Source organism: Saccostrea echinata, unplaced genomic scaffold, assembly GCF_033153115.1.
Source record: "Saccostrea echinata isolate AGI-Se365-2 ecotype Australia unplaced genomic scaffold, CSIRO_AGI_Sech_v1 ptg000014l, whole genome shotgun sequence".
Taxonomy (NCBI): Eukaryota; Metazoa; Mollusca; class Bivalvia; order Ostreida; family Ostreidae; genus Saccostrea; species Saccostrea echinata.
The window spans coordinates 20630171-20652655 of record NW_026889763.1 but is presented as its reverse complement, the minus strand read 5'-3'; the positions used below and the strand labels follow the sequence as shown (position 1 = coordinate 20652655).

The 22485-nt window shown below is 32.9% G+C and overlaps 1 protein-coding gene across 1 annotated transcript in view; it reads right to left on the bottom strand.

Annotated features, from left to right (window-relative positions):
* LOC133186587 (fibrillin-1-like) overlaps window positions 1-21478 on the bottom strand; it is a 50580-nt gene extending 29102 nt beyond the window's left edge. Inside the window, exons 1-25 of the mRNA XM_061321815.1 lie at window positions 21443-21478; window positions 21371-21391; window positions 20312-20510; window positions 19809-20090; window positions 19371-19478; window positions 19093-19218; window positions 18788-18922; window positions 18359-18514; window positions 18072-18194; window positions 17623-17766; window positions 17193-17327; window positions 16897-17025; window positions 16644-16766; window positions 16367-16489; window positions 15995-16120; window positions 15641-15763; window positions 15341-15469; window positions 14833-14955; window positions 13588-13719; window positions 12824-12946; window positions 12586-12723; window positions 11675-11800; window positions 11316-11441; window positions 10559-10687; window positions 8875-10170 (exon numbers count right to left, since the gene is read on the bottom strand). Coding sequence (XP_061177799.1) covers window positions 8875-10170; window positions 10559-10687; window positions 11316-11441; window positions 11675-11800; window positions 12586-12723; window positions 12824-12946; window positions 13588-13719; window positions 14833-14955; window positions 15341-15469; window positions 15641-15763; window positions 15995-16120; window positions 16367-16489; window positions 16644-16766; window positions 16897-17025; window positions 17193-17327; window positions 17623-17766; window positions 18072-18194; window positions 18359-18514; window positions 18788-18922; window positions 19093-19218; window positions 19371-19478; window positions 19809-20090; window positions 20312-20510; window positions 21371-21391; window positions 21443-21478 — 4411 coding nt within the window. The remainder of the gene's footprint in view (window positions 1-8874; window positions 10171-10558; window positions 10688-11315; window positions 11442-11674; window positions 11801-12585; window positions 12724-12823; window positions 12947-13587; window positions 13720-14832; window positions 14956-15340; window positions 15470-15640; window positions 15764-15994; window positions 16121-16366; window positions 16490-16643; window positions 16767-16896; window positions 17026-17192; window positions 17328-17622; window positions 17767-18071; window positions 18195-18358; window positions 18515-18787; window positions 18923-19092; window positions 19219-19370; window positions 19479-19808; window positions 20091-20311; window positions 20511-21370; window positions 21392-21442) is intronic.
* Between the last annotated feature and the right edge of the window lie 1007 nt (window positions 21479-22485).

The following is a 22485-nucleotide window of genomic DNA, read 5'->3' as shown; positions in this document are numbered from 1 at the left end:
TAGAATACCTTGATAAAACATTTTATGAAAAAAATTATAAATAATTTCTGGGAACTTTATATACATGAAACAGAAAGAAAACTGTAAAGTCTTAGGAAGGGAGTCGGAAGACCCTAAACTTTCTATATAACATTTACCCTGAATAAGATAAGTTATTTTGTTATTCGTTTATTCATCTGAGGATATTGTTAAGAAAGATGAAGTGTTAATAAAAAAAAATAATTCATCAAAATATATATAATTTTTAACAAGGACACTGCGTGGTTCAATGGTTAGAGCGTTAGCTCTAGAGTCGCGGTTGAAGGTCGTTACGTCGTGGTTTCGAATCCCACTGCGGGGCGTGAAGACCGGTCTTTCGGATGAGACCGTATAAACTGAGGCCCCGTGTAGTAAGTGCTGGCACGAAAATGATTCCTCACTGCTCAATTGCCCTGAGTGCCGAGTAAAGGCCAAAATTTGTAGTCAATCACGTGCAAGTGGTGGCGTCTCCATAAGAGTGAGTCATTCTCCAGAGGGACGTAAAACAACAAACTAACTAAACAAAGGAATAGCCAAGAGGATCAGGTTTTCACAAGAGAAAAAAAATACACCGATTCCGGTGTAAATTTCTTCGTTATGCACGAACTCACGTACCCACTCACAAGCTTTGAAACGCATTGATGTATCCCTTCGAACTTTATCAGGAAAGAGTACAAAATGATACGAAAACGACAATAACTATTGGGATTTACTGATCGATTGTATATTGTTTTTCGTCCCATTCAAATGTTTTACTCATATAAAGACGTCACCATATGCCGATGAAGGCACTATATATAAAAAAGGAAAAGGTAACCAACTTCAGCCCAAATTTACACGGGGTCGATCACAAAAACACTCCGTATCCTCAATAAAATAATTAGCAGCTAGTGGAATAAAAATTGGAATCATTTAACAATAATTATTCTTTAATAAAAATATCATCAAGATTATTTATGAATTGCTTTAGTCGTGTTTCACAAACCCGATTTCCTTTCATGCAAGTTGATGTAGTTGAAGTCGTCTACTAAATTCGCTCCACATTGGATCCAAGATTTAACGCGGGATGCGATTGGTCAACAATGTTTTTATAGAACAGCTTTGACTAATCACTTTCCGCCTCCTAAGTTGCGTGGGATTTTCCAAAATTTCGTCTGTTCTTGGCTCTAATCTAACTGTGTGCGAAAAAAGCCACCGTAATCCTTCAAATCGGAGAAATGGTTTTAATTGCAAATATCAAAAGAAAAAGATGGTTTTTGTGAAGGCTGAGTTTATAGTTTGCATTTTCCAGCATTGGAAAAACTTCAAAACTGGTGTTAATGAGAAAAGTTTACCTTTGGAAAAACTTCAAAACTGCTGTTAATGAGAAAAGTTTACCTTGTTGCAGTGGGAGATTTAAAATACATCGACTCGCGCGACTGGATATCGAGTTTGTATACTAGTAACTCAACTTCAACGCTACATAAATGAATCAGGTTATGTTTTCATTAAAGAATAATCATTGTGGTATGTTTCCAGTTGTTATTTTAGTGGCTACATGGTGTTTTCTATAGGAACAGGAGTGTTTGGGATATCGCCCCTGTGTAAATTTAGGCTGACATTGGTTCTTTTTTTTTCCTTTTTTGTATCATATAGTGATTACGTAAAAGTTAACATAGTACGTTACCGGCCTTTGTGGATGAGGTACTCCAAATTTACACCTATACTCGGCGCTCCGGGCCATTGAGCAGTGGGGGTTCTTTAATGTGCCAACACCTAGCTGCAATAATGTAGCCCTCTCCCCCCCCCCTTTTTTTTTTGGAGGGGGGGGGGGGGGGCTACAACTCCTTAGAATCTCCGTAATGGTGCGAGATTCACTCCCTCACAGATTGCGGATCAAATTGTCAGTAAATGCCTATTTTACTAACACTTCTTACCTGCACTCTAAAAATGTAGTTATGCAAGACATAAATCGATCCAAAGGTATACAGAACAATTCATATATCGGTTATTTTTCGTGTATGTCAACATCACAACTTGAATTTATCCACCATGTTTACTGACCTTGATCAATATTATTTTTTTTTGTGACAGCCAATGAGAATTCGAATTCTAGGGAGCGGATCTTATGTATTATGTATTAGGAATATCCTTATTTTAAGCATAAATATCGTTGTTTACGAAAATGGTTTTATTTATCGATGTTTAGTGATACCATATAATACAATCATTTATCAACAGAGCATTTGCCTAGTTTTTCTTAATTTCAAGCATAAGTTTTAGTACATCACGCGAGAACTGTAATGGCTGCTGAGGAGAAGGACTGATAAAAACGCAGATTTATTTTATCTGGTTTTTGTGTATAAACGGCTATGTTGTTGACAGTGAATAAAAATTTCGTGTTATTGGAAGTAAGTTGTATGTGAAAACATTTTTTGCCTGCAGTCGCCCGTATCTCAAAAATATATTTGCACCATTACGGGGACACTGTGGAATTGTATCCCTCTCCAGAAAATATCAGATTAAAAAAATCAGAGAGGGCTACATTATTGCAGCTAGCCAACACCTACCGTGACACGGGCCTCGGGTTTCAAATGTCTCATCCGAAGGCTTCTAGTGCCGGGCTCTTGGCGAAGGAACACTTACTACCTATGTTTATATCATAAGTTTGACGCGGCTTGGCGAACGAGAATCGAACTCGGGACTCCTGATAACGAAGACATTTTAAAAAATTCAAATTCTTATATACTTCATGCGTATTCAAATATATTCGAAAATTATATTGAATGTGACTCATTACATCCCAGATGAGGTTTTGCGTTCGGTTTTTTGAAGAAAATTGTTGGTATTTGTATGTGTTCATTAAGGAATCCTACATTTGCTGTATATTCTAATAATTGAAATAAATATATTGCTTTTAAGTGTATACAATCAAATTTTAAAATAATGTAATTCTTATTATGTTTAAAATAATGTACATTTCTTGTAAGCTGATATACATAAGGTCTTTTAAATTTGAAGATTGTTGAATATAAATCATAAATGATTTAAATGTTGTCCTATCTTAAGTATATTACCTCGCCTTTTCCACATGGAATGCTTGAGAAGGTTGCTTCCATGAGTTACTGCTCCATATATAACCAGCATTGACATACACACTGTCCCTGTCCACATCATACAGGCTTGAACTCTATACCTATGAAAAGTTTAACTTGGGTAAAGGCAAATATATTTATAATTACGGCATTCATACAAGAGACGTACATAAAATTGTACTATCGATAATGGCGAGGGTTCTCCACATCTGAAAATTTAGACCACTTGGAGGAAACTGCAGAAAAGCGAAATGCGATCGAAATCATGAATTCATGCTCATACACAAATATTTTTATTTACCATAATAAAACTAAGAATTGAAATAAAAAAAATGCAGAATAAAAATGTGTGAAGATAACGAATAGCGAAAACCTCAAACAATACAGATCATTTAACATGGCTCAAACACGGACCCCTTGATATTCCAGAGGTGGGATTAAGTGAGGAGTCAGCATGCCCTGCTGATCGGTCACACCCGCCGTGAGCCCTAGGTATTGATCACTTAGACGCAACAGTCTCTATTCAAATTCAGTATAAAACAAAGGTCTAATAATTGTTATGAATCAAGTCAGCAAAAATATGACCCATTAATGAGATATATTTGCTAATAAACTCATTTTAACGACCAAAGAATCTACGAAATGCTGACATTAAACGAAGTTTTGAAATCTTGCAACTTCAACATATGAGTGAGTAGCCTGACTGGGTTTAAAAACTAATCGTACTCAGAACATGCTCTTGAGTATCGAATTAGTTGTAAGACATAAACACCATAACCAGGTGAAAACAAAATATTACTACATAAATAAGGAAAGTTGACGATGGAAAAGATGAAGTCATCACGTTCGTCATACAATTAAGTGATTCGTTGAGCTTTGTCGTCTAAAGTCAGTAAAATCCAATCAGGAATCAGATGTGTATCTGACTCAGTGGTATCTTTTATTTCAAGTTCACTGAGATAAATCAAGTTGACGTATAAATGGAAATAACTATTGTTAATTGATTAAACGTCGTCGACATTTCTTGTGTCGAGTTGAAGGAGTGTTTTCCTCTTTTCATGTAGAAGTTTTTGAATAAATTCTTCTTCATGGGAATATAAAAATGTTGCTAAGCGTAGTCTACAATTGTACAAAGATTTATTGACTGACCAAAGATTGCGAGGATGTGCGTTTTGAGAGAATGTCGCCGAATCTTGTTAGTAATCATGGCAACATTTTTTGTCCAATTTAGTTAAAAAAAACTCAGTAATGCATTTATTAAGTTTGTTACTATATCCCTTCCAATTCTGTTGCAAAGGAATAATAAATCTGGTATAACTCTATTGTATGTATCATCTTTTTTTCTATGCTCATAAAAGCTTGACAGTGCTAAGAATTGCAACACGCGACTTTTCATACCAACGGAAGATAATTGTTAAACTTTGACTTGCTGAACGACATTTCGTTAGAAGAGAGACCTTTATTCTACGATTTCTGAAGAAAAAGGCTTAAAAAAATACAAAAGCAAAAATGGGTAGATCAAAAAGGGACAAAACATTTTGAAAGGTAACTCTCTGTGACCCCAGACACCTGGTTCGTATGTTTGTTAATTATGAGACATCCTTTATACACACAACTTCTTGGATCTTGGTTTATTAATTTAAATATTTATTGATGTGTAAAAAGAATGAAAGTATGCAAGCTCAGTAATGTAGTCTACTCAATTCGTTTGTTTATATGGCTTGTACACTCTTTCTATATATCAATAGGTATACAATCTCTCTCTCTCTCTCTCTCTCTCTCTCTCTCTCTCTCTCTCTCTCCCGAAAAGGTACAAGCCACATAGTCAAAACATAATTAACTACATAATAAATTAGAATGTAGGTGTCAATACTGGAAACGCAATAAAAGTATATTCATGGCGGCCGCTATGTTTTACATATCTCGTTTAAATATGGCGCACATAAATCTAACCATGGCCGGCTGATATGGTAAAACCCTTGCTAACGCTTTAAAAATTCATTCGTCAATTTAATTGCAAATCAATACAACCAATTTACCACTTGTTAATTGAAAAAATTGTACTCACCGCTTTCAATTTCACACTCAATTAAAGCTATAGTGTTGTGTCTTCTACATCGCCATCTGCTCCCAATCAGGCGTGTATTTTCACACGCAACAATGTAATTATACTCGAAAGACTAATGAAGTAAAATATCACCTTTTCAAAACTCATATCCAAATATATTTCTATCTCTTTCTGAGCGAAAGAGAATCAGATGTACAAAATAAAAGTAATTTAAACATGCCAATTAATTAAAATTAAGAGGTTCAATATTTAAGCTAATAAAATGACATATCTTTGCATTTGGTCAAAAATTTTGATTACTTTGGTCAAGTTTACAGTGGTTTCATCATCACTTGTAATCAAGTATTTCTTGATGAACATCAGTGGGTAAAAAGGAAGTTTCAGAGCAATATTGTACGGAGAAACACCTATGTCTGGTACGAGTAAACCATTTATTTACTCTTTGTTAGAGTTGTATTAAATTAAAAAAACGTCAAACATCAGTTTGTTTTGATTATTTGTACCATACGAAAGGAAAGAAATGGTAATGGCATAATGTGGTCCTTTATTTAAAAAAAAAGAACAGAAAAACAAGACAAAACTAAAGTTGTGATATTTTGCAAATAAGCACTTTACATTATGCCTGTTTTAAAACCTATCATGAAGCAAACATGGAGGCATAGAAAGGGAAAATAGAATACTTTATCAAATTTCCTCAATTCACTCTGCTCAAGGAAATATTATTTTTAGATGTTTTTCTCTCAATTTTAATAATTAACTGGAGTCTGGAAAACAAATAAATCAAAGTTGTTTTTTTTTTAATTCATTTACATTATCTCTCTTATAAAATTCCCCATTTTAAACGCGCCTTACCTTACGGACTTGATTTTATACACTAAAAATATTCAAATGCTTTAAAATTAAAGTGACTGATCAATGTCCTGCTGTTAAAAGGAAAAAAATATCAGTTGCAAATCTCTCTTGCCTTGTTGTGTCCAAATTCTACCTGAAGAATTCGTAATTTAACCATAGAATAAACACTCTCTACGGAAGCTTGCATAATATTGTGACATATATAGACTATAAAATTTCTTCGGAGAATAATTTGTAGGCATTTGTTATCTTCATCTTTCCATCTAATTCAGAAAAAAAACTTTTATGCATACAATCTAAGTTTCTTGCATATAAATATGATATAAATATGAATTGTAACGGCGCTTTTCTTTTCATACATTAAAATAACATATACTAAGATAATTTTCGTGTAATTTTTTTTTTACATCTTATTTTGATTGCTCACACGCCCATTAGCAATGAGTTTCAAAAACACCATATTTCGACTCCCAATCAACCCAAAATAAAGGGAATAACAGATTCTGTTACAACCACTTCATATTTGGATGTTTTACTGACAATAGACGATTATGACCAAACCACATATAAACTGTATAGCAGCTTTTTCATTCTTAACGCTTTTTTTTATGTAGAAATATTTCAACATCACTTGTATAACCTATCATGAGTTCGTATTATGATTTGACATATTTAATATATTATGTTGTCTGACTTTGTTTTATATTTAATTTAATTATTATTCCGTCTACCCGATCAATACATGAAATATGTGGAGATAACGAACAGTATTCAAGCGCAAAAGTCCATTAAAAATTACAAAATAAGTGCAGAGCAAACACGGCCGTCCAAAACATCAAAGATGGGATCAGGTGCCATGGAGGAGTGAGCATCCCCTGCCAACCGGTCACACCCGCCGTGTGCTCCTTGTCATGATCGGGAAATAACGGAAAAATCCGTCGACAATTCAGTGTGTAAATAATGGCCTAGCAATTAATATGAAAAACGTCAGTCAGCATTTGACTCAATGATAAATTGTATTTGCTGACAAGGTCATTGTATCGACCATAGAACTTACGAAATAATGACTTTAAACGAGACTGCTGATATTCTTGTTTCATCAACTTGTTTGTCAATATTTTACCTCGTTTACATAGGGCTTGCAGCGGGTATGACCGGTCGAAGAGGGATGCTTACTCATCCTAGGCACCTGATTTCACCTCAAGAATTTTAAGGGGTCTTGGTTTCATGTCTTGTTCTCAGATTCGATTGTACCAGTATATAGTATTTTGAAATCAATCACTGTTAGCTACTTTCATTTTTTACTCATATCTTTACCACACGCAGATGCTTACAAATTAATAAATACAACTAATTGTGTCCCTAAAATTTTCCAAGAGAGTTATAATGACGCGACTGGGTAATAGCTAGGTATAGGCGTTTTCATGCAAATAAACTAAAAAATATAGATAACGTTTTAATATACTTCTTATACATACTTAGTATCCGCAACATGTTAAAGGTTGTGCACATTATGACGTCATTATTCTTTACCACTCAAGGTAATAAAACACATCAACAAACAGCGTCGGCGCAAGTGCATATTCTATTTCGTTTAAAATAAATATGTTTAACATTAAGAAGAATATTCTAAAAATTAATAAAAAATTCTGCATAAATCCTATGCACTTTCTCGTTTGATAAAAATTTACACTGGACTATGAATTTTTACACGGTTTTAACTCAAAACTTTACGAATTGTAACTTAACAATTGCACTGTCGACATTTGCACATCAATATCATAAATCCTCGGAATATTTTGCTTCTATTTATACCTTCTTTCTGTAAAATAGAATAGGGTATGTCCTTGTGCTGTTTAGTTGATGTTCCTTATATCCTTGGGTAGTGCAGAACCAGGACGTTATAATATGACGTCAAAATATGTCCTGCGTACCAAGTTTGTATTAGAAATCAAGTTTGTATTAGAAAACAAGTTTTTAATTCTTCTTTACGATAGACATAGCCCTTATGCGTTTTAATATGTAGTTCATTCGCATAGATACATTTATACTTAGATTTAGGTTACTTGTAGATTCTTCCCTCATATTTTAAAGTTATAATTTCTTTCCTCATCATAGCATCACACTGAATTGTCGACGGATTTTCCCGTTATTTCACGATCATGACAAGGAGCATACAACGGGTGTGACCGGTTCTTAGGGGATGCTCACTCCTCCTTGGTACGTGATCCCACGTAGAGGTCCGTGTTTGCTCTGCTCCAAAATTTGTATTGTTTGATTTACTTTTGAGCCTGAATATTGTTCGTTATCTCCATATATTTCATCACCAAGATTTCAAAGTTATAATATATTTCCTTACTCTAGCATCACCAAGACTTTAGGGGTAATAATTTAAATAATTTTGAATCAAAAGTCATTAGGGAGCCTTCTCTGTCTCTCTTTCTCTCTTTTTACTTTTTTGGGTCGAATTTTTACAGAAATTCCAAATAACCCAAAGATATTTTATTTTTTCTTAATACCTCGAGAGAGAGAAAGGATCAGCTCTTTATTTTAAAAATATTGAATTATCATCTAGAGGTACTTTGAGGAAGTTTGGTAGAAACTGCCCACTAACTCTGGACGTTTAAAATTTGAAAAGATTTTCGAAAAGATGTCAAGTGGACAGCCTCTTTGATCAGAAACGAGTTCAAAAGAGCTTTAGGATAAGTTGACAAAACAACCTTTCCATTTATCGCAAGCAAAGTACAGGTAAAGAAAGGATCCTTTAAAAAAATGAATTTGGAAGATTTATTCATTGCCAGTTTAAAAAGGTCATTAAAATAAAATGTTGACATATGAGAAGTCAGAGAATGCTTTATTTTTAGATTTTCCCAGGACCAAGAATGTTAGCAGCGAAACCGTATCCATCATCACGCCCGTGACCATAAACCATAAGACCAAATAGGGATTTGTCTGTGGTCTCTACTCGGTGCACACCTTTAGTGGTACTGACAGCCATTGCGATATACTCTGTGCCTCCGACTCTGACAGAACTCTCAGACACGATGTCCGAGGAACTAATGATGGCATTGTCCATTCGCAAGTTTTTCTTTGAACTTTTCTTCACAATTATAGCAATATAGTTTTTATCAAATCCATCTGGCACAGCGATGTGGTACTGATGAACATACTGGTTAACACCAGGGACCATTGTCATATAGGGATCTCCGTTCCTTGACCTAAATGCTCCAAGACCAAAACTCAAAACAAGCACCTGTCGCTTAGCTTCGATAACAACCGCTTGTTTACCAGTAACAATTTTATCAAAGTTACCATATGTGCCTATAGTTGTTGTATTTTTGGATGTGTCTACAGAGTAAGAGAAGGTTGTGGACCCAGTGTGAGCAGCCACCACTTTGACATGAGTTCCACTTCTCTCCACATGTGGAGGAACCACATAGGTTGTATCCAGGCTTTCCACTGGAGGGATTTGCTCCACCAAATGACTACAGAAGCCGAATCGATTCAGTTTGTTACATCGATTTCCAGAGAAAACTGCAACAATCTTACTTGAAGAAATTCTGGTTCCAGTCAGATCGCCATTATGTGAAAGCTGGAAGGTTTGATATTTGTTCAAATTTACAATGATTCTGCCCCCGTCCGTATACCTCTTACCAAGATAACTTATGGATTGTCCTATAGGAAGCTTTAGAACAACTGTTACACGTGTTCGATCTTCAACTGCTGCAAAGGCTATTTGGCTGTTGTAGTCAGAGTGGCGGCTATCGTAAGGTACTGTTGTTGGCACTATATACTTAGTCCCCAGTCTGTCTATTGGCAGGATAAGAGTGCTGTCAGATGTATAACCGTCATGATTCAGGGCGAATACCGAAGTAGTTTTAGTCGTTTCCACTATAATTCCCCTGTTTTCTACTTGGAAATCGTTTACTCGAATTTCAAAGGGTATGGTGAGTATCTTCTCAGAATTTGATTTCATAGATTCTCTCCTGTCTATCTTGGTCTTTAACTTGGAAGACAAGCTGGCAGATGTAGTAACTTTGAGGTCTGTCTTATCTACGGATGCAATGTAAATCTGTGCGTGCTTTGGACCAGGACTTGTTTGCGTGGGATCCATTATATTTTTCATGAAGAGAACAAGAAAGCGTTTTCCTCGACTTCCTTGAAGAGAAAAAAACACAGATTATTTGAGTTAAACAAAGTTTTTACACATGTCAAAATATTGAAATATATCTTTAAAGTCGAACTGCACTACAGCTACAGAAATAAATACAAAGACAATTTGCTTAAGTTCCGCAGGTAATGTACATTAACCGAGACAATCAATTTATATATTTAAAAGGAGTAGAAAGTAAGAATGTATTAAATTACTATCTTCACTAAAGACTTATAAGAGTATTAGTATATCAATATTTTTATGAAGGATTTTAAATGATGAGTGAAAAATCGATTTTGTGGACTTTAAGGGTAAGATAAACCAGAAAGGAAGGAAAGAAAACATTTTGTGGGATTTATGAGTATAAAAAAGCTCTTGAAAACTGGATCTTACCAGTACATGTTTTTCCACCGCCAAAGAAACCGAAGTTACAATCACATTTGTAATCTCCTCCTTTAGCAAGATCTGTACATTTGGCGTATTTACTACAATCATCTGTACCTTCCAGGCAATGTTTAACGGCTGTAAAATTATGAAAAGTAGTTTATTTCTAATTTTTGCTATTATCTTGTAAAAATGTTGAATGATGTTTTTAATGCAGTGATTTTATGACATAACTGGTGGACTGTTTTGAGCTGTAATATCATCCTTAACGTTAAATACTGGCATAATGTGAAAATTTTATTGCGGGTATACGAGGAATAATCGACATGGCAAAATTGATATCAGAATTATCGGGAAAAAAAGATTCTTGGCAGTATATCAAAATAGAGAGTAGAGCAACAGAAGATATTTCTTTAAAAAATGATTACACTGTCTTGACTTACCGATTAATTAACTTATTTACTTCTTATTTATTATTTCATAAGCGTAATTTTTTCAAACCAAGAATAAAAATCTTTGAAATGTTTATTTTACGATTACCTTTACTTCAAGGATTCATGATACTGTCAATCAATTTTATCGTTTGACTTTTACTGCATAAAGTAGCCCAACATACATCCAAAACTAGTTGGGCGATTATTCAGAACTTTTTGTTTTAGAAATTTTTGAATTCGTGTAATTTTATAAAGTATAGTATATATACAGGTATTTCCTTCAGAGAGTTGTCAACAATTAAAATGAATGGATAAAAAATAAAGATACTTACGTGAACACGTGAATCCATCCCCTCTATATCCAGACTTACATTTACATGTAAAGGAACCTATAGTATTGTCACACATGGCGTGGGGTCTGTGACAATTATGTGTGTTCTCTTTACATTCATCAATATCTGTGAAACAATGCAAATTAAGAAGCTAATAAAATCTAAAGATGTTCCTCAAACGGAATCTAATCTGTATAACGTATAGCATAAAGAATCATTACAAATATTTTAGATAGAGATATAACCAATAAAGAAGAAATTCCTTTATAGTTTCACATTGCAAATTTCTGATTATAACCGATCTCTCTCTTTCTCTCTCTCTCTCTCTCTCTCTCTCTTTGTTTTATATATATTCTTACCTTTACATGTGAATCCATCCCCTCGGAATCCTTTCTTACATTTGCAAGTGAAGCTTCCTATCGTATTGGAACATTCAGCATGTGGGCGATGACAGTTGTGTGTATTTTTGTCACATTCATCAATATCTTTAAAAAGATTTTTTTGCATGAGAAGATAACAGAATTAGTTTGCAATTTTGCGTATTTTGAAGGAACAGTTAAGGCACAGGTATAATCAAGACTGTCTACTTTAAAACAAACTATACATAACTTATCTTAAATCTATTTATACAGTTTATTTTTGATTGTTTGTTAGTTGTTTAACGTCCCTCTCCAGAATTTTTTTACTCATATGGAGACGCCACCACTTGCCGGTGGAGAGCTGCAAATTTTGACCTTTGCTCGGCACTCAGGGCCATTGAGCAGTGAGGAATCTTTTTCGTGCCAGCACCTACTGCGACACGCGACCTCGGTTTATACGGTCTCACCCGAAGGACCGAAGTCCTTTTGTTTATAATGAACATTTATTAAAAAAAATCTACTTTCAGTTCAAGACTAAGAATAGTAAAGGTCTGCTATGTTTATTCTTTGAGTGAAATAAATTAAATGACCTTTATTTTCATCGTAAAAAGAAGAAAAATATTTTGATGTTACATGATGATAGAGACTAAAATGAGAGAAACAATTTAGAAGATATATCTATCTTTTTCTTTTAGTCTTATTAATGGATCTTTTGCTATATTCAACTATATGTATATACATGTAAGACCCCTTCACGTTTTGTTTACAGTGGATTTAAAACATTTCGATTTTCAATTACAAAAAGATTACAACTAATGAGTAAATATATATCAAAGAATTTCATAAATAAAATACACTTCTTTGTAAAAATTAGCAATAGTCTCTTATAATGTACAATATTTATATTTTACCTCGGCAAACTTTCCCATCTCCAGCAAATCCAGTGTTACATTTACAGGTAAAGGACCCCGCCGTATCTGTGCAAGTTGCTCGTTTAGGGGAAGTCCTTTTATCACATGTATGTGTCCCTCTTGCACACTCATCAATATCTTAACAAAATGTGTGATTCTTTGATAGTTATATTTCATTATTACAGCATGTTTTAATTATTTAGAAACTTAAGTCATTTTATATTCACTAAAATTTTACTTTTGCAATTAAATCCGTCGCCCTCGTATCCCGTTATACATGTACAGTTATAGGAACCGATTGTGTTGGCACAGTCAGCTTTGTCATGACATCTGTCGCTACCTCTGTCACATTCATTTATATCTGGAATAAGTTAGAGAACAAGTTATCTCTATAATTATACTTTGACATAACTATTCAATAGCTTAACTTTTTTTCACGATCGGCGGTAAATTCAAATACGCGTTTCTAATCAACTTTTGATTTGTCTGCCATGAGTCGGATTACGTCGTAGATAATTCTGATACTCCTGTATTGCTATTTTAACCAAAATCTCTTTTTCATTCTAAGCCTTTGAAAAGTGAAGGTAAGAGAAAAAATAATAATAATGAAATTGATATTTTTGCGGTTCCTTATAGATGACACGATGAGTCTTGAAACTATCGCAAATTCAAATTTTTCATTCATATTTTAAATTTAAAATATTGCCATGTGGCCTCTGTAATACGAACAATGATAAAGGACCATTTTATATTGCAAATTGTCAAGGTTTTTTCAATATTTGCTAGAAACATAAACATTCATTATTAACTACATTCCACTACATTGACAAGAATTTCTGCTGAGTTAATTGATTCGAATTTAAAAAAAACAAATTAACAGAGTACTGTCGGTAGAACTACTCCGCTTGATGCTCGAAATTTTGACATATGGAATTGTTATCTAACAGGCAAATTAATGTTTTATCTATAAATAAATGTAGATATTTTGCGCATAGAATTTACCTTTACAAACAAATCCGTTGCCTTCAAATCCAGGATTACACTGACATGTGTATGATCCAACGGTATTCGTACAAGTAGAATATCCCGGAGTTTTATCACAGTTGTCTTTTTTTGTTGCACATTCATTAATATCTATATATAGACAAAAATTTCTTCTTAGATAGTCTCTTATTTCAGACTCAAATTTAATTTTTAATGGTTAAATAATAAACAGTTCATCTTTTCATAACTTAATTCATTATTCAATAAACTACAGAAAAAAATGTGCTAAGTTTGATGAATTCATTGTCAAATTATTTGTCAATAAAACGAATTTAAGGTGTTATGTCCCTCTGATAAGAAAAATAAATTTCTAAGGAAATTATTCCAAGCAATCCAATGAATTATCTTACTTGAGTATGATAATGAGGACCACTATATAGTCAATTCAATCAATTCTGAACTATGTTACAAATATTGATTTCTATCTTCCATCACAAATATCTTCAATAATTACTTATAACAGTTTATTTAAAACATATGTATTCAGCTCCTTTAGTTAAAATGAGATATTTCTATTTATTAACATATAATTCTTTTGATTAACAGGAATTTATCATGTATTAGATGCAGAACTTTTATAATCAATTAATTTTTCCCCCTGAAAAATATTTTGAAGAAAGATAATGCCTGTAGATGGAAAGATGACTCTTGTAGATGGATGCACTTTTTTTACAAGAGCAGAAAACAATGTGATATTTTGATTTAAAACGCAACATTTCATTATTTTTTCTAATATGAACCAAATAGGAATGATATTAAATTTCATTTTCATATCAATCTCACATTTTTCATTTTATGTTGAGATAAAAAAAAATCATTGATCTTTCTATTCACTGTCTCAAATTTTCTTCGTATCATGATTAGACATAATATTCATTTTTGAAAAAGTAAGCAACGCATCATACTTCAAACTATTTTCCATTTGAATCTAATGATATTGTTGTTGATGAAAATCAAAAAATAGTGAAATTTAGAGCAGAGGAATATTTTACGTTAAATGAATAAATATAAATAAGATGAAATTAGTTGCTTTCAAATTGATCTTACTTTATATACACTATTAGGATTCCTAATAATATCAGCAAGGGAAAATGGTGGATTAGCCATAAGCAAAACATCGAATAATCCTAATAGATGACAGGATAAAATAATAAAAATGTTACATGTAACATATAAAGACATTGTGTTAATATTGACACTCACCAACACATATCCCTCCCCTAAGTTCATACCCAGTGTGACATTCGCATCTGAACGATCCTATAGTGTTATTACAGCGAGACGGTCCTTTGCAGTTGTGATTTCCTCGAACACACTCATCGATATCTGTTAGGAGGAATGCATTTGACATATAAAAAGTCATAATAGAACAATGGTTTACAAGGTAAGATCTTTAATACCCACTGCGGCCACGGACAACTACCATTATTTTCATTAGTTCTGGGTTTAGAATGGTTTGAAAGATAGTAACCAAATTCTTATTTTTCTTTCATTTTCAACGCTTGATCCAAGCATATCAAATCATTTAGTATATTTATCCTGTTTTTCTAAACGATGCATGTTTTTTTTAATGCAAAAGTCAATAATTGAAATATTTAGATACTAAATACAAACATTTCCTTCAGACATATATTTTTATGAAAAAAGGTTATGATTCTGTTTCATAAACTTCGAAAGCAACTAATGGAAAAGAGATAGATTTGTATGTCACCTATGCATTTATTATTTTTGTAGTCATATCCCGCGATACACGAGCATTTGTATGATCCTATTGTGTTTGTACACACTCCTTCCTTTGGTTCAGGACAAGTGTCTGTTCCTTTTGCACATTCGTCATCATCTGTTTAGGAAGGAAAAAACACATTTCAGAATATGTCAAAAGTAAAATATTTTTATATGCAATCTATTCCGATGAATATACAGAAAAAGCTTTACATCTTCACTTTTATTCACAATTATAAAACTTTACCATTTGACGTACAACACAATAAACAAAGATGGTATTCAATACCTCTACAGCTCCATCCATTTCCTGAGAATCCCACTCGACATTGACATTGATACGAACCCCACGTGTTCCGACAAGAAGCGTACTTCGAACACGAATGTACGTTTCTTCCACATTCATTAATATCTACAATTTTATCATGCTGTCTATATATAAACAGATTTACACACAAGCATTCTGATATAGTAAATATGATGTTTTCATATTGCTATATCTTGCAAAATCATTACATTGAAAAGATTTTTTTAACAAAGTAGTTTTTTTTAATTAAAGATTATATCAGGAGGGAAAACAGGTTGAAAATAAACGTAGTTTAATTTTACATTTACATTCATGTAACAAACAGTCATATTTTACCTTTGCAATCATTTCCATCAGGTTCAAATCCTGTGTTGCATTGACAGCGATACGATCCAATTGTATTTTTACAGGTAGTGTATGTCTTGTTGCATTTGTGTGTACCCAGTTTACATTCATCAATATCTGTTTAGAAATAATCAATGTTAATATAATGAACAGTAATAATGCTCAAGGTTCAGCAAGAATAAGTTTGTCAAATGTGGAATATGTAGCTTCTTATTTGTAGAAATAATCAAGACGTTTATAACATGCGTTTGAAGTTACAAGAATCTTAAGAAATGAAATAATTTTAGGATGTTTCTATACTATTATAACAATCATTTATTATTGTATAAAAAAAATGACTTGCCTTGCATGTAAAATTCTTACCTGTACAATTGAATCCATTTCCTGCAAATCCTGTTCTACACGCACATGTGTAGGAGCCTTGGGTATTAATACAGGTGGCACGTGCGTCACATTTATCTAGTCCTCGTTTGCATTCGTCTATGTCTGTCAACAAAACAAAATGAAATATAACGAACAGTATTCAAGCTCAAAAGTCCATTAAATAATTTAAAATATACATAAATGAGGTATAGCTACCCACAATGTGCCAGATTTGTACAATTTCCTGAGAGAATATAAAAAGAAAATGGCCGTATACCTCTGCACACTGTTCCTGATCCCTCATAGCCAACTTTGCATGTACAGGTAAAGGAACCAACTGTGTTCTTACAGGTCGCTAAACTATGACAATTATCTGTACCTAGAGCACACTCGTTAATATCTGAAAAAAAAATAGTTTTTAAAAGTATTAATGAAATACTAATCAAGACAGTCAATGTTATTGAATTTGTTCTTAGAATGAATATCGATGTATAAAATGTATTCACTGCAATTTTGTTGACATCACTCACCAACACAACTTCGTTTGTTTGCAGCCAACGCGTAACCTTTGGGACATTCACATCTAAAGGATCCCGGAGTATTCACACACATAGCTAACCCTACACAGTTGTGTGTATCATCGAAGCATTCATTCACGTCTGCAAAATAATACAGATGTTATTTTCCTGTTCTTCATAATTAGTTTCTTCCTTGAAAACAGTTTCCTTGCTTTCTTGTGCACAGTATGTACCTGCCTAAGCTTGACCAGACCCCCCCCCCCCCCGAGTTGTTTTCTAACGAGATATCATTGAGATATAAGACTTACCAGTACAGTTTGGAGAACCAGTTCCCTCCCAGCCTCTGTTACAGGAACATTTGTAGCTGCCCACTGTATCCGTACAAGTAGCTCTCACCCTGCTCTTGTCACATTGATGGGTTCCCTCCAGACACTCATTGATGTCTGATATTATAAATAAAACAATTAAAGTTAAACTTTTAAAGAATCCGATGTAAATAAAAGTACGTAAAAATTTAAACATATTGATAATCCGAACTTTAAAAAGACATTATAGCCTCTAAAAATCTTACGTTATATACGAAGTATTATATATAAACTATTTTCACAACTTGAATTCCAAAACATTGACTTTACAAAATCTTTATACATCTTGACAGCAGTACAAGATAAAAATGATTGAAATGAAAAGGGATAATATTCTTTTTTTCTATGATAATGTTTTAAAATGATTCCTTACTGTCACATTTTCTTCCAGGCTTGCTGCCAGTGCTCCTGTATCCCTCATTACATTGACAGGTGTAATTATGATGCTCCAGATCAGCGATACACTCGGCGTTAGAATCACAGGTATTGTTGTTGAGTTGAAGACATGGGTTAGACCCTTAAAGGATTGAAACAAAACAACATACAATTTCTGACGTTTAAAAGTGTTTCTATTTATCAATGCTTCCTGATTACATTTTATGCAAAGTACCAGTCCAAAATGAAAGTAAATAAACAGTTTTTACGGCTGGAAACAAAATCTCTATAATCTTTTACATTTCTGAAAGAAAATGACATGATTCCGAAAGTAGAAATCAAGTAGATATATTCAATCCTTATACAGTGTATAATGCAAAATTGACCATTACTAAACTGCAAAGTCTAATAAGAATTTTGGGAATATTCTTCATGAAAAATACTCACAAACACAGCGCACTCCATCTCCTTCATATCCCGAGTTACAGCCACACGTAAAGGAACCAATGGTGTTCTTACAGAAGCCGTTCTTGTGACAATTGTGACCTCCTTCAGTACATTCATTACGATCTGAAAGGCAAACAAATCTGATATCCAGTACAAAATTGACTTGATTCAAATTGTTAAATACATATGTTTTCAGTCCTTTTCTAATATAATTATATAATTGACCAGGAACGTTATTTCTTTAATTGCTAGACTTGTTACCCCCATTTCTCTTTATTTTCTCATACCAACACACTGCCGTCCGTCTGAAGATTTTCCCGTGTCCTTGTAGCCTTCATGACAGGAGCATTTATAGGAACCAAACGTATTGGTACAGCGAGCTATCCTGTTGTCAGAGGAATCACGAGCACACGAGTCCTTTGCTAATCTACATTCGTCTTCATCTACATAATATAAAGGTCATAGTACATAAAAATGCTTATATACCTTTCCTATGCACATAAAATATTTTCGAAATTTGAAAGTATAAATAATACTCAATCTTTATTATTTTCATTCAACCTAAAGAATTGTAATACATGTACACATTAATTTTTTCTCTTTTGCATGTATAAGAATAAATGGATTTTGTAAATAAAAACTTTAATGTTTTAATATCTACATTTTTATATGGCCAAAATGATAGATGATTATTTTAAATAAGGTATTTTCCAGACCGTTGCAGAAGTATCCATCTCCGGTGAATCCCGTTTTACAGGTACAATAATAACTGCCCACTGTGTTTGTACAGTTAGCATACTCGTCACATTCTTTATTTGGAGCGAACGCCTTCTTGGCACACTCGTCCACATCTGAGGTACAGAAGCATTAGATATTCAGAATACAAAGCTTCATCTGACCTTCACTTTTTACAGATCAGGTCACAAATTTATATATGTTTTTCCAGCTTTTTGAAGTATTCATACTTGGTAATTTTTCAAGAAAAGCAATCACAAAAGTTGACACAAAACCCACTGCTCACCTTCACAGGTTTTCCCGTCTCCACTGTAGCCTGTCTTACAGTAACATTTCCAGAAAGGCGTCAGATCCGTGCAATGGGCTCGTGTATCGTGACAATCGTCTAACCCCTCTTTACATTCGTCTATATCTGTAAAGTCACTCTGTTTGATGATTATCTGACATTTCTATAGAATGATGGTAAATTTTTCTTAACAGGTTTTTTAAATTTTTTTTTTTAATTATTGGAATGCTTGCTTTTATCTTTCGTCTTGAACAACTGTTAGAAATGACTGCTCTTACTGAGGCAGGTGAAGCCGTCCCCACGGAATCCTTTGTTACATTTACATACGTAGCGTCCGTCCACATATTTTCCCTTGGAGTACTTGCTGCATTTACACTCGTCGTCATCTGAATTTATGAAAACCAATATGTATTCATAAACTGTTAACATGGATATTGGAATATAAACAAGGTTTTTATAAATTTGCATCAATCACTTATCGTAATTTGAATGTAAGAGAGCCAATCAAAAATATTATGTAATCCAATGCTGATAACAAAGCTCTCAGCAACAACCACAAAAAAACAACAGTATCAATACTTTTTTCATAATCAGTAAGATTAAAAAGATCTGTTAACAATCTTATGCAAATTAATAAAACTTATAGATCTGGCGATTTAGAGCAGAAGCTACTTGTTTAAATTGGCGGTTATATAAGTAAAGGAGTGAGTCCTTACCGCAAACTTTGCATTTCTCACAAGTAAACTGACACCCGATTTCCATTACCGCCGTCTTGTTTTCACAGATATTAAAGTGGGACTGCAGGTACTGGCAGTATGGGGAAGTATCGTAATTACTCTGAATAAGAATTCGCTGGGAACCCTTTGGGCCAGTTTTACACATGCGCAGTGCTGATTTGGGATCCAGATAGAGACCAAAGTTTTGAATAATGTTTCCGCAATCTTTCCTATCGGTACAGAGAAGACTGCTCATTGGATTTTGTGTTGAGTTGGAGGTAGCTGTTTCGGGAAAAAAATTCATTTCATTTAAATGTACATCCATAGAATTTCTTTTTGTTATCTGAATTTGATACCATATTAATTAGTTGTATATGATTTACAAAGGAATCATAATTCATTTAAATAAAAGGTTATCTCTGAAAGCAGCATAATGTTTATAGATTTTATCAATTTTGGCCCTGGAGAATTATATAAGGATATAATTTCAAACTGTCCTTAACCTCTTCCATTACGCTCTAGTTCGTCTCGTCTTTTTCTTTCTACCCCTGCCAAGTACTTTCGGAAAGACTGCACGAGAACGGCGCTCTCAGGCCTCAAACTGCGCTCCGAGAATGACTGGGATTTGGTTCCGGAAATTGCCAACGCACATAAGCACGCTATTAGAGTCCACATAATGTTAGACTTCATCAGCAAGGGTACCTACTAAAAGCATCCAAATATTTCAAAACGTTTTATCTAGGATTCTTTATCAAGTCTTAATTTCATTTAGCGAGAAATCTGCATTGAAAGTCTTAACAAAATCAGAAAAAATAGCGTCAAGTTTTGTTTTTACCCAACTTAATTCAACGCCAAGAGTTTTGCTAATTTTTTTTTCTCAGAAAAGTCAAGGAAATTATATATATATATATATATATATATATATATATATATATATATATATATATATATATATATATATATATATATATATATATATATATATATATATATATATAATTATATAATGTGTTGATTACTCAGCAGAACAGTTTAAAAATGCATGCACTGTTTTCGACGTCATCTCTCATGACATAATTTGCATAATTTTTGCAGCAATATGTAGAAGATTTTTATAAAATTGGAGACAGAATTTAAAACACACTTCAATTACAAAAGAATTTAATTTTTACGATTTTATATTTTGTTTACTATTTATTTTAAAAAGATTTCAATATTTTTTGTGTAATTTGTTAATTTCACTTTGATACAATTTTTTCACACTAGGTAGCATACATGAATTATTTAATACATTAAGAAGTTTACTCTGGCATTATGTTTTATAAAAATAAAATACTTCAAAGCCCTTGTTTGAAATATTTTATCAATTATTATATCCTGTAAGTAAAAATAATTTGAAAAACATGACATTGTTGAATGAAAACATAAAATAGTTGTAGGTATATATGTGGCATAAACCTCTCAACATATATCTAGATATTTTATGGTAAGAGTGTACCGGTAAATGATAGTAAACACCAAACTTAAAAGAAATAGGAAAAACAAATATTGGATATGCTTACCGCTTCCAGAGCGTAGTCTAACTACACCGATGGACGGTAAAGGTCGCGTGACTGTTCTTGATCAGGTGTTACCAACCCGGCCTTTGGTGTCACATGCAATAATGTCATTATAACTTCACGGAAATTCTAGGTGTTTTGTTACCGATAAAAATTGATTTACAGTAAGACTTGCAAGTCCTCTTTAATTGAAATGGAGATATTTATTTACAGGATGATTTCATTCTTGTTTTCTTAATTCTTCTTTACGAATATTGAAAATAAAATTAAGTACAAAAATATATACATTAATTCAGTTTAGCATTTCTCATAAAGAAAGAGGAAACATTACCAATAAATAAAATGAAATGATGAAAATTATTTTTTTTTACAAGCTAATATTATTACTCGTACATTGAATATAATTAAATTAAATTAAATTAAATTGAATTAAGTTAAATATTCTAAGAGTACAAACAAAATTTCACTTTAATTTCGTAAACTGAATGTCAAAAAATGACAATAAAATATGAATAATGATTATTAGGAATTCATCAATGACATAAGAACTGATAGATGTTTGGCATTTTTAGATTTTTCTTCAAGGCTTAAACGCAAGTATTTTATATCTCTTGGAATTAACTCTGAAAAAATATCACTGTAAGGAAACCAATTCTTTTTCCTGAAGTTCAAAATTGATCTGTAAACAATGCAAAATACATCAAAGAACCAAACGCGAAGAAATGAAGATAACTATTACACCTATTTGTGTAGTTGAATCTTTAAAATATAATATTATTTCAGATGTCTCGAATAATCAATTCATAATTTAAATTAATTTAAAATCAAAATAATCATCACTTTTCTCACTCGTCTTTTTGATTTTTTTTTGGGGGGGTGGGGGGTGGGGGGTATGCCAGTCAGTACATCCTAGTTCTCTGTTTGACTGTAAAGGAACTTTTACATACAATTACAGAAAACTATACCTTTTCCTAGATTGCCAGATATGATTTATCGTTACAATCATTTGAAAATCGAAAGATTTTTTAAAATTTTCCAGGATAACAGAAATGTGCAATTGAGGTTGTTGTAAGTCCAAACAAAAATTGTTGGCAATAGGTTTAAAATGGTAAACTACA